The sequence below is a fragment of the Solea solea genome, chromosome 13 (genome assembly GCF_958295425.1).
Source record: "Solea solea chromosome 13, fSolSol10.1, whole genome shotgun sequence".
Classification (NCBI taxonomy): domain Eukaryota; kingdom Metazoa; phylum Chordata; class Actinopteri; order Pleuronectiformes; family Soleidae; genus Solea; species Solea solea.
The window spans coordinates 21,921,967-21,935,109 of NC_081146.1; the positions used below are offsets into that span (position 1 = coordinate 21,921,967).

At 40.4% G+C, this 13,143-nt stretch overlaps 1 protein-coding gene across 1 annotated transcript; it reads left to right on the forward strand.

The window, feature by feature from the left end:
- The first annotated feature begins 274 nt into the window (after positions 1-274).
- On the forward strand, positions 275-11,064 carry lyplal1 (lysophospholipase like 1). The gene is made up of 6 exons (XM_058647817.1): positions 275-333; positions 2,514-2,629; positions 4,967-5,066; positions 6,241-6,410; positions 9,511-9,626; positions 10,368-11,064. Exons 1-6 carry the CDS (start codon positions 275-277, stop codon positions 10,620-10,622), a joined length of 816 nt encoding a protein of 271 aa, XP_058503800.1. The 3' UTR covers positions 10,623-11,064.
- The last annotated feature ends 2,079 nt before the right edge of the window (positions 11,065-13,143 follow it).

Genomic DNA, 13,143 nt, shown 5'->3' on the forward strand with positions numbered 1-13,143 from the left:
TTGGGGCTTTGTGATTGTTCAGCGTTTCTATAATTTCTCTAGTTTTTCAAGTGTATTGTTCTAATTTCATGTCTTAATTTAAAAAAAATACAGCTCATACAGAATGGTGTTTGTTTATGGTTAGGTGGCTCAGCGAGAACCACCAAAGGATTTACCCTGAGTACTGGTCTGGGATCAGCTTCCTCTACCCCACATCTGACCTCAGCTATGAGCCAGTCGGCCAAAACTTCTCTGGATCAGTTTTTGTGAGGTGAAAACCACCAGCTTTGCCTTCATGTGGCAGCAGCAGCAGCAGGAAGCCCTTCACAGTGGTGGCAGTATTCGTGGACGAAGGTGTGTGGAGTGAACAGGGGCAAGGGGATTACTGCAAATGAGAAGTTCTCAGTGTAGGCAAGGGACTACTCATGACTAAAACAAGGTCATAAACAGGATCATTTGTTGCTCAATCATGCCTTGGGGACAGAATGAGGGGTTTTATTTGCCCAGTTTTTTTTCTAACATGAAACGTGACTGTATCGTATGCTGTCCCTGTTGACCTTTGTGCTGACATGTATGCTTTTAATTTTCTTTGTAAAGAAAGAATGGAGAATACATCCATCCACATCAAAGTCAAGCCTGTGAATAAAACTGTGTTGCCAGAAAATTCCTTGGCGTCCTGTTAGCATTCCTGCAAATCCAAAACTTCTGCTCCTATGCTGTAGGTACAAGGAATCACAGATTATTACAGAGAAGAGGACAAGTACTATGAGAGAGGTTAAAAGAAAAGCAGCAGTCGGTGCCCAGAGTGCACAGTGCCAAAGTTGAGTGACAGCGTTGGTGTCGTCCCTTCTATTATCTGGAATTTTTTAAAGGTTAAGCATGTTTATAGTTTTTATCTCCATAAAAATGTACACTGCACTTTCATGTCAGTTGAATTATGTGGCTCTTCCTGGAAAGGCTGTTTTTGGTGGGAGGGCTTTGATGTGAAGCAGTAAAAGCTGCAAGTGTAGGCTGAGGCAGGATTCTGAGGTCAACAGTGATACACTGTAAAGCCAGGATGAAAACACAGGTAAATCTGGTTCCACATGAAGCAGAAAAGGGGAAAAACACTGCAGCGGTTAAAAGCTGCAAACTCTGCTGGTTGCAAAAATAACTCTGTCTTTGCAAAAATGTGCCTTTTTTCACTTGATTTAAAATGTCGGTAAATGTTTTCTGGGGAATTAATGGTCAAAGTAGTGATGAAGACCATTAATTCCATTAAAAGTAGTATTATGTGACTTTTTTTCAATAGAACAGGATGTCAGTTTTGTAAAGCATGGAACACATGAGTGCACACCAGTGTGATTGACACCTAGTATTGTCCAATGGGGGCATGGTTGCAGGTGACGTTCTTGAATTTGTAAAAATGGCCATGGTGTGGAAAGGATGGAAAGAATAAATTGAATAAATATTTGACTAAAATGACTAAAAAAAAATGATCATCCATCTCCGAGTGAGGTCAGTGAACTCAAAGCTGCAAATGCATTTACAAGAGTTAAATGACTGCAAGTAATGGTTCTTCCCATGAAGACATTCTGTAGGACCAAGACATTAGGCTGTGGGCTGGTTTTGGCCCGCGGGCCGCCATTTGGGGAGCACTGGATTAAGCGTTTGTTCATGTTTTCCGAAAGTTCCTCTTGCCATCTGAGTTGGGATTCCCTGAGTTCTTTTTTCAGCCTGCCTGCTCACTTGCCAGTAAGTGTTCATTAATGACATTTAATTAACTGCCTTGAATTTGTGTCCTGCATATCACAAATTTTTTCCCTCATAAAACATCTGCTTAATACTATCATCGCAGGCATATAAAAACAGACAGTAACTGGATTCGCTTCAGGCCTCGTATGAAGCAACATGACACACACACACTTGATTCTCGGCATCATTAGTGGGGTTCAGGGCAGGGACACAGTTTGTGTGGTCCTGACCAGAAATCGAGTGAAAAAAGTCTGAGGTTTATACAAGATAAGACCCACAAATGTGTTTCAACTGATATGCAGATCCAGACATTCCACGAGATAACTTCATACTGTAAGAAACAGAGCTGGAAAACAGGCTTTATTCATCAAGATAATACCAGTCAGTCAGCTCCACGGTGCCTCTGTGCCTCTTATGAAGCACAAGTGCAGCAAAACAGTGTTTTGTTCAGATGTGACCTTTATTAGCAGTCACTCGTATACATGTATCACATCTGTACGTCACTGTACATTGAGGTAAAGTTAAAAATGGTTTGATCAAAACACAGTCTTTTATAATACAAAGAGACACTCACTAATCATTTTTACTTCATTAATGTCCTGTTTTATGTGTATGTGTGTGTGTGTGTGTGTGTGTGTGTGTGTGCTTATACATAAGCTCTTTGTACACTTTCACTTCACCTCAAACGTCCTGTACTGTTACAGTGTACTTATGTTACCTCAAAACATTTTAAAAAAGAAAGAAAAAGAAAGTTTCACATAGAGCAGGAGATCCTCCCGCGAGATTTGGCTGCGCTGCAGTACGTCATCGCGTGATTTCCTTCCTGCTGCCATGGCTGCCGCCAGGAGACTGCAGTTGTGTGCGGTGTCTCCGACTGGAAGACATTCAGCCTCAGTGATCTTCCTGCACGGCTCAGGTGCTCAGTGTGTGTGTGAGCGTGTGTATGTGTGGGACTTCTTGTGAGGACCAAAATAGCGTAAGGATAAACCTAAGGGAGTGAGGACATTGTGGGTGAAAGTGAGGAGGACATTCTGGTTGGTCCTCACGTCCTGGTTTTTTTCAGGGTTAAGACCTGGTTTTAAAGTTAGGGTTAGTCACTTTAGTTGTGATGGTTAAGGGTAGGGTAAGGGGCTAGGGGATGCATTAAGTTAATAAGTGTCCTCACTACGAATGCTGTGCTAACGTGTGTGTCAGCTGTGGCTGCTTTTGTTGACTCTGTGGAAACATCACTAACTTCCTTGTGAGGAAGCTCATACTGGGCTAGGTTGCCAAAATGTAGCTGTCCTGTTGTGTGGTTGTTGGTTTATTTTGTGTTTTATTGTTGTTTTCTTATATTGCTATTCATGTTCTCCTCTCCCCTTGTTGGCTTTAGTTGTGTTGTTTATTCTTGTTGTTTTGTTTTTGTTATTTATTTGACTTTAGAGTGTAAAAAAAAAAAGATGGAAGGGCAGGGGTGTAAATTAAAAGGACACTTGGCAGGTTCAAATGCGACCTGTGGCCAAAGGGACTGATTTTGAGCTGGACCTCGATGTGGGCACTAAATAAACACAAGGAGTTTAAAATGAAAAAGGCACCTGTACAGAACCATGAGTTTATTCCATCAGCAGGGAACTAGCTGAACAGAGTGATGAATGCCAGAATTAGACAAAAGACGACCTGTCAATGGGTGTGCCCTGCCTTTCGCCCCATGTCAGCTGGGATTGGCACCAGCAACCCTCATGTGGAGGATAGAGCAGTAGAAGATGGATGGATTGATGGATAGTCTTGTCGTATTTAGAGATACTTCTCACAATTTCTCATTAGAACCTTTAAGTTTAAACACACATTCTCACCCTTGAACTCGGCCTAGGTGTTTCCTACAAACTCAACACGATATATATCACGATACAGAGGCCACAATATGATAACACTGGTATTTTGAATGTTGATCATCATACCCTACACATAATTTACCACAACAGCACCTGACCTCTGCTGCCACCCACTGGCTTTATTCCACACTGCAGCTTAGGTGATTTTTTTTCCCAAGACTACCATCACAGCATTTGCTGCACACATCGGAGAGGCGTACCTCACAATATAATGCGGTATCAATTTTCACTGTTAAATAATCTGATTGAAGAGAAAAATGAAAAAGAAAATAGAGCTTTTCACATCAGCTACACCAGATTTGTTTTCCCATGGTATAAATTAGCACATAAATGATATTTTTTAAAACTTGTGTTCACATTTGAGGTGAAGAGTTGTGATGAATTATTTGCAATTTCCTGCTGTATATTCTGATCCCATATGATGTACAAAGGCCTTTAGATTTGTTATGGAAGAAACACAGATGCAAGTAGTTAGATCAATTTTTTTTTCCCTCTCTCTGCTATTATTAAGAACACAAATCATTTCGTCATGTGTACTTGTACTTAATATTGACAGGCTTTTTATTAAAGTTGTTGTTGTATTATTCCTCCCATCATTCTGCTATCACTCATTTCGCTGTTAAAAATGATAGTTACCAGCTGTGCCACTGACCGGGAAATATCTAAAGAGATTCCAATTTAAAACTATTTATTGTCTCTCGGGGGGCTTGGTTTGCAGTGAATGACAGAAATAGCCACAATAGCGACATAAAAGTCATCACGTAGTTAAGATGACCGAATAAAAAGAGGCATCATTCTGTTCAGATGTTAAAAATTTCAACAAGTGTTGTTTTACTCATATTTTACAGTTTTATAAATGCAGATGCTGGTTCGGCCTCTTCCACAGTATATTGTAGACACCATACCAGGGTGATACATGGTCAACGATACCAATAATATCACGATACAATGATTCTGTGATAATCAGAATATTGCCAGACAATTATACAGCAATACATCACAATATTTGTCGAGGGGAAGAAAATAAAACATCCGTGAAAAGTTGAAAGTGCAGGAATTCTCAGGATACATGGTGCATAAAGTCTGTGTATTGAACGTGGATGGGGCATCTCTTAACGTAGCTTTCTCCACCATTATCCCACTCCAAGTTTAACTCATTCATTTGAGCGGCGCCGCCACAAGGAGACGCCCGGCGAGTGAAACTGGCATGGAATATTTACTTTAGAGCACCATAATTTGTTAAATATCGATATTTGCCCTGGTGTATCGATTGTCAAACATGCTTTCAGGTTCGTGGGAGAGTGTTATGTATTTAAATGTATCCAGGACTCAGCTGCTGCTGTTTGTGCTCTAGTCTCACCTCGTTTTCTGTCCTTTTCTAGGTGACACTGGACAGGGACTGAGAGCCTGGGTGCGAGATGTTCTGGTGCCAGATCTGGCCTTCAGCCACATCAGAGTCATTTACCCCACAGCTCCAGTCAGGTACAGCGATCAGCCTCAGAACCCGCAGGTTAAACACAGTTCACACACTTTTAATATCTAACAGTGTTGTTAAAGGTACAGTAAACAGGATGTGTCTATGTTGATGATCACTAATTATAATAACCATTCAGTATCATGTAAATCAAGTGATCTGAGATGCAGAAGAGCATTTCTTCACCTCCTCTAGCCTTTGCAAAATCTGGCGATGTTGAGAAAATAGAGAGATTTGGTTGTTCCACTACACCCACTCTGCGTACAGGTCCCTTTAGTGGAAAGTCTAAAAATGATTTGGACAATAAACACAATGAAACATCAGCAAAGTTTAAGAGGGGGAGAGATTGCCTTTGGTCATCTGTTGAATATAAAATGAGTCTGACCATGGTTGTGTAATAAAAAGAGCCAACAGTCAGCTACTTTTTTGAGCGATCCTGGCTTTAAATGTTTCTCTGACATTTACTAGACAAAGTTTAAACATAAAGACAAACTTAGTTGAGGGAATATCTACATGGGATTTATTCTATCTAGACCCTATGAAGCTGGTATATGTACTTCATGCAGCTTATATGGCAGTTTTCTAGTTGTGCTGCAGTGTACTACAATCATATGGACTTTTATTCTTCAAATTAAATATCAACTTTGACTTCATTTCATATTTTCCTTTAATGCCTTTAAAGCAGCGACTTTTTTGAGAGCTCGCTTAAATTTCGGATCAGCGATGCACAGTAGACTGCAATGACATCCGGTGTCGTAATGTTACTGTACTTAAGTACAAAATTCACATATCTGTAATTAACTTAGTTATTTATAATTCTAGCAACGTTTACATTTACTCCACTACATTTTTCCGAGCTATCTTTGTAACTCGTTACTATCAAATAAAATCAGAAGAAGAAGAGTTGGTAATGGTCTGTATTTATAGGTAGCTTTTCTAGTCTCTACAGTTTTGTCATTCACACGCTTCCACATGGGGTTAAGTGTCTTGCTCAGGGACACACATAAACTAGCAGAGCCAGGAATTGAACCCACAACCTTCCAGTTGAAAGACAACTTGCCCTACCACTGAGCTACCATTACTGAAACAACCCTGAAAAGAACCCCCCTATCATTGACTTACATGGATAAGTTTGTCTGCAACCATAAGTCTGATCTCCGACACTCACCTTGCTTCCATTAGGCCGTACACACCCATGCGAGGAGCTCTGTCCAATGTCTGGTTTGACCGTTACAAGATTTCACGGGACAGTCCAGAACACCTCGAGTCCATAGACGCCATGTCCAGCTCCTTAGGGTCCATTATTGAGGATGAAGTCAAGGCTGGGATCCCCAAACACAGGATTATCATCGGTATGGATTTGGTTTAACTTCATGTTACTGTGTGTGCTTTATGTTAAACTCTCAGGACTCTGATTGTGTGTTTTAGTCGTCTACAGACACCTCTGATGCTCATTAATGAATTCAAAACAACGCATTAGTGTAGTCACAGTATAGAGAGGAGAGAGACATTTGACAATGTCCACTGGTGTTCCACATTTCCACTGAAGGACTCTATCAGCAAGTCTCTGTCTTTTATTTCTCAGTGCCTTTCTCTCTCACTGGATCCTTTTTCCTCTGTCCTCTAAGTACACTCTCTCTCTCAAACACACACACACACACCTCAGTCCATCTGAGCCTGGCTGTTCCTTACTCCCACTGTCATGATATAAAATGAAGAATGCATCTCATCAGGTTACTGTGTCCTTTCATCTGCTGCCAGGAGGGAATAAAAACGAGCTTTTCAGGAGGAATTCTCAGGTCACGAAAAGCCTTTTGCCCAAAAATATTCCGCTTATCAAATTCACATATAAATAACAATGAAACAAAGCCACTCGGATCGAGTGCGATTAACATTATGGCCGAAGCAAGGTAAGAGTTCCCACAGGAAACACATCGAGGGCCACTGAGTGTTTTAATGTGTGCGAGTCATGGCTGCACATGAAAGGCGAAACTGCTGAGAGCAGTGGGAAAAGGGTTAACCTCCGAGCTCTGAAATGTATAACTATTTAGGCACTCTGTGTGTGAGTGAGTGTGTGTCTGTGTGTGTGAGTGTGAGTGTGAGTGTGTGCGCGCGCGGCTCGACTCCAGACAAAGTGAGTGAAAAAACACATGCTCCTGGGAAACTGCTGAAATATTATCTTACTAAATCATAACATTTTGTCATTAACTATAAATACTCAGTGCTGGAAACTGCACCATGTACCCAGAGTCCATTTCCCCAGCTGAGGGTCTGACAAGCGCCAGAAGTTTCCATGGAAAAGGTTTCTGCAGAGGCCGGCCACAGGCTGCCGTGTGTTTCGGTGCGTTTCAGTGTGCAGAGGTGTGTGGGAATTCTCATGCGCTCGCTCAGGTCGATACGACAAAAAACGCCGTACTTCATGTTGACAACATGGAAATAATCAGGAATTCCGACTCAGACTCTTTGGAAATGTTGTGCTTCAGGAGAAGATCTCTTTTGTTTTTAAAGTATGGCGGATGAAAGCGACGTAGTGGGGGCGTTTTGTACATACAGACCTTATTCAGATCTGGTATTAAAATCATAGTTCACGTTTGTGGAATTGTACTGTTACACACTCAGAGCTGACTGTGCTGTGTGAACCACACATAAGACAGGCTAGGCATGCTCTCAGTGAAGACAGCTGCCAGCGGGGACACCAGGAAAACCTGATTTTAGCCACTTAACAAAGGCAAACTTAATTAAAAAAAAAGCCCTTTTGATAATCGATTAAACAGTTTGAGTGTTCTTTTTGTTTGTTTTTTTAAATAACTAAAACAAACTTTTTGATCTTTGAGCTTCTTAAATGTGATTCTTTTCTGGTTTCTTTGCTTCATAAAACAAGAAATCATTTAAATTGAATCATTTTAGTTTGTGGACAAAACAAGACATTTGAGAACATCATCATTTCTAGGTCTGAGAAATGATGATGAACATTTTTCAACATTTCCTGACATTTTATGCACCAAACACATACTCCATTAATCTACAGGTGAATCATTTATGAAAATAAACTTAAGTCTACACTATCTTAAAATGTAGGTGCCACTTTATTTACTACTAAACAGACTTTTCTGACTGAAAATTAGGAATCTTGACTTTTTCCGACCCCACTAATCTATAAAATCATTTATACCACTTCACTAACTGCTATAAAATATGATTATGCTGTAAAATGATTATGAATATCACATATAAACACTAACAAGATAAGCCCAACCTCAACACCAGAGCAGATTATATAAGCAGCAGCTGTACTGAGTTTCCCTGACCCCTATTATTGTAATGTGGTCACTGCTTGTTTTCCCTGGACCATTAACACAAACATAGATATAGTATTATATACAAACGAGGGCTAACATGACACAATCTCACCTAAACTGATTAGGCTATATTTACAAAGTAAGCTACATTGTTCTGGCCGCACCACATGGAGAGAGAAGGAAATCACAGCTGAGAAAACTGAAAAAACACTTAAAAAAAAGGTCAAAGTTGAGCTCAGACATCCTCAGCACCTGATCTGACAAAATAAATAAAAAGAAAAGCTTTCATATAACAATGAAATTAGAATAAAATGCCATAAAACTAATGATTATACGACAAAATTAGCAAAAAAAGAGATGTTCTGTCACTAGTGTTAACATTAATGTGACATAGTGAAATTGATTATGCTTTCTGGCAGCGGCAAGCTGAATACTTTTGTTCTTGATGACTAATAAAGATTTTAGCTGTAAAAGGCTACATTTGGGTGAGAGAAGTCTCCAAACTCTACACAAGAGTTCACACTATTCTTAGGAAACCATGACTTCCATTCATTTGGACATCCTAAATAACCGTAACCATAACCAGTTAATGCCTAACCTTAACCTAACCACAATTCAATTATCAGCCCTAAACTTAACCAAGGTCAGTGTTTAAGCCAGAAAAGATTGTACCAAATGCACAAGAACACAAAGAACGTCCATAAACGGCTCAGCTTCACGTCGCCGCATGAGCTCGCTGGTCCCTGCATGTGAATTCCACCTCTCCTCCATTTCTTCACCCTCTCTCTCTCACTTGCCTCTCCGCTCCTCAGTGCTCTGACAGGATGATGGGTACTTGCACGCTTTCCCAGATGTGCACAGTGTGCCCAGATGTACCCAGATGTGTGAGATTAAGGACAGATTCATGAAAGGTTGCTTATTCCAAGGTAAAAAAAAAAGAAGCTGATGATGTGGAACTGTGGAGTCTTATCCATCTTAATGTCTTTTAAAGAGAGGTATTTTCCATCTTTGACTGCATTAAAGTGCTCAAGGAAAAGCCGCTGTTACTCAAACAGAGATGCATATATTATAGGAAACTTGTATAGTCTTAATATTTAGACATGCCTCCTCTGATTCTGCAGTTAATGGGTTTTGTGTCTGTGCCTCATCAAAGGTGGATTCTCGATGGGCGGAGCCATGGCACTGCACCTGGTGTGTCGGCATCACCCTGATGTAGGAGGGGTTTTTGCTCTGTCCAGCTTTCTCAACAAAGACTCTGCTGCTTTTCAGGTAAATCAACAGTTTCAAACTAAACTTAATGGATTTTATCAGAGTAGGCCAATTAATCAATTAGTTGTCAAATATTTTGATAATCGTTTATCAGTTTGAGTGTTTTTTTTTTTTTAAATAATTAAAACTAGTCTTCTGATTTTTCAGCTTCTTAAATGAGAATATTTTCAGATTTCTTTGCTCCATATGACGATGATAAGAAATCATTAAAACGGAATCAATTTGGTTTGTGGACAAAACAAGACATTTGAGAACATCATTTTTCAACATTTTCTGACATATTATGGACCAAATAAAAACAATCTACATATGAATCCATTATTAAAATTATCGTTATTATTATTATTATTATTATTATTATTATTATTAATAGAAGCAATAGAAAAGCTAATGTAGAAATCGAACATATATTCAGTTTGTTTCAATTATTATTTATATATACAGCATTTTGACATCGTTTTTTTTGCAATTATGTATTTTTCATAGATTAAATGTTTTTATTTGTCTACAAAATTATACAGACAAGTCAAAGTATTATGGTACAAGGGATAGTTCAGGTTTTTTGAAGTGTGGTTGTACGAGAGACTGGCACATGATCAGAGAACCAGCATGAGATACCACAGGGACCTTCAGAGGTCTTGGAGGATCCATGCTTCTGCTTTTGGGAGCTGTTTTTTTTTTTTTTGCGAAAATGGTCATACCCTTATGTATTCGTACCTTGTGACTGTGTGTGTGTTAAAGGATGTGGAGAAGCGGCTCAAAGCAGGACTCTCCCTCCCTGAGTTGTTCCAGTGCCATGGAACCAGTGATGAGCTGGTGCTTCATCAGTGGGGGGAGGACACTTCAGTGCTGCTGAGGAAGTTTGGCATGAACACTGCCTTCCACTCCTTCCCGGGCCTGAACCACCAGCTCTCCCAGCCTGAAATGGAGCTCCTGAGAGGCTGGATCCTCAACAAGCTTCCCGCCACTGACTCCTTTGACTCACACAATTCATAGTTTGCTTTAGTAGTAGATTATTTCTCAAAGACATTTTACACAAAAATCGGGTCTCTCCATGTTTGGTCCGTCAACATAGAAAACCGCCAGTCAACATGTGCTGAGGTTGGATGTGTGTATGTTTTATATTACTTGTGTATATACAGTATAATGTAGAGCATATACTTTTCAAATTACTGATGATGTACATTCCTGCTTTTAAGAGAATTCAAGTAAACACAATACACTCTATCTTGCATTAACACCTGACGTTACTGTGACTCAAATACTGACTCAAATAGGAACATTTCCTGTTGGTGCTGCCCAAGCTGTGAGCTACAATTTAAAAACTCACCCGAATTGTCCTTTGGTCACGTCAAATCTCAGGTCATTGCTTCTGTTAATTCTCCACTTTTTAATATTCTTATGTATAATTATACCAAATAAATAAGGATATAATGCACTAACTGCTGCCGGCTTGTTATTGTGGTAAAGTTGCAGGCAGCATGAAATAGTGCCACATCTAATGTTGTCCTTAGCTTTTTACCTCCATCAGTTGATTGGTACAGTGTTATTTTGTGGCGTTGATGTTTAAAAAAATCAGATTTACCCCAAAGTACCCCAAACCTACCAGACAGGGCAGCAGTTGGTTGTGATCTATGTTGAACTGTGCACTAGTGTGCAGTCTGCCAGAAATAATAAGAAAGAAAAAGGCTGTTTTAACACAGAGATAAAGTGGCAAACACATTTTTTTTTTTTATTTATTTAAAACTGGTGTATATTTTGTTGAGTGGCTTAAGTGGCTTGAGTGGCCGTGCTATGACAACCCCGTCCATGTGGAGGAGGTTCTGTGATGTGATGGAAAATGGCGTGCCTGATACCAAACCGTGCTTCACACAACACTTCAAAAACCCTGAACTATCGCTTTAACATGACCAAGGCAGGACATAAACATAAAGAACAAGTTATTACTACATCCACGGCTTTATAAGTTGATCCAGCGTAACAGTCCAAAAAAAACCTGGCCCCTCTGTTGCTGCTTTTATTTTGCCAATAAGGCCATTTGAAATCGATTGGTATGTGAGACTTATGCAACATCCTGTGAGTGTGTGCATATAACTCCTAAATAATGAGTATTCATTGGACTCAACAGGTTCAGAAAATCCAGTGGGTTGGGGGAGATTTTTTTTTTTGAAGCTAGGAAATTATCTGTAATATCTCTGTGTTTATTCCCCCCCCCCCCCAGAAAAAAAAAACAGAACTGTATTTTCATGTCTTATTTCCCACCTTGTTTTTTTCCTCTCAGTTTTGCTTCTTTCAGTAGTAATGCACTGTACTCTGGAGATGGTCCGGACCGGAGGGGCTGTATGTGAGAACAGACATTCTCAGGAGGTTCTCCTGCCAGCTCTCTCTAGTATAATCTCTGAATGATTTAGCTCATGTGAGAATGCAGCAGGAGAAATCTGCAATTGTCCTGCCTCCTGTGTGTTCAACTCAGGCTCTCCTCACCTGGATCCCCCAGAGATTCCCCTGCTGTTGTGAATGTGTCTCAGCCAAATTGCAGAGGATGTCCGGACCCAGTTCTCTGGACATAATCCGGATTTCATGTCTGAAAACACTTTACTACTCTCTGCTTTTGCACAGAGGGTGGAAATGTAAGGATCATATGTATTGTTGACTTGTCAGGCAACAATTCTGAGATCATTTGAGGCGGATTGGTGTGGACGGATGGAGGAGAGATGGATAAGGATGCAGGATAAGGAGATGGACACAAACGGGGTCTTAGCTTGAGGCAGGGGGAAGAAAAAGCTAGGTGGAGCCAAAGCAAACAGAGGGAGCTCAGAGTTTGGTTCTCATCGCAGTCAATGATTGCTTCCAGCTATGTGTGAAAGAATGCTACTGTTGGAACAGCCAACAGTCACCCTCTCACCTGACACCCCCAATGATGAAGTGAAACCTCCACCGATTCTTCCGTCAGCCCTCACTTCACTTCTCCCCCTTTTCCTTTGAATCCTTCCCCCTCACTGGGCTGTGTGACCGCCCAGGCATGCTATGATTCAGTGATAAGGGACTATTTGAAAATAAAAATAAACTTCCAACTGTTTGTGAATGAGCCCACTTCCCAATTGATTTAGGACATCAGTCAACATTTCCTGTGGAGTTAATGGTCTCCATTGCTAGTTTGAGGCCTTCATGCCACATATGAGTGGAGACCAGTGTGATTGACGGCTGGTATCGAAAACTTCCTGTCGTTAAAAAGTGTCTTGGCGCCAGTCGAATTGCGAATCTCCAGGATTCTACTGGAGGTTTGACTATGTTCCTTTTTCACACTCCATGGGTTGGATGGATGTAAAAAAGTGAAACGTGTTCCTTATGGTTTGTGCGACCATCTGTGAGATCAGGTGACTGAGCCAACGCTCACACATCTAAAGAATGTTTTTGTTTTTTCTTGAAAGAACTTTGATTATGTTCTTCTCGATTTTAGCTCTGAAATGTCTTACTGCTCAGCATAGGAATGTTATTAGTTTAAACAAAATGGTGC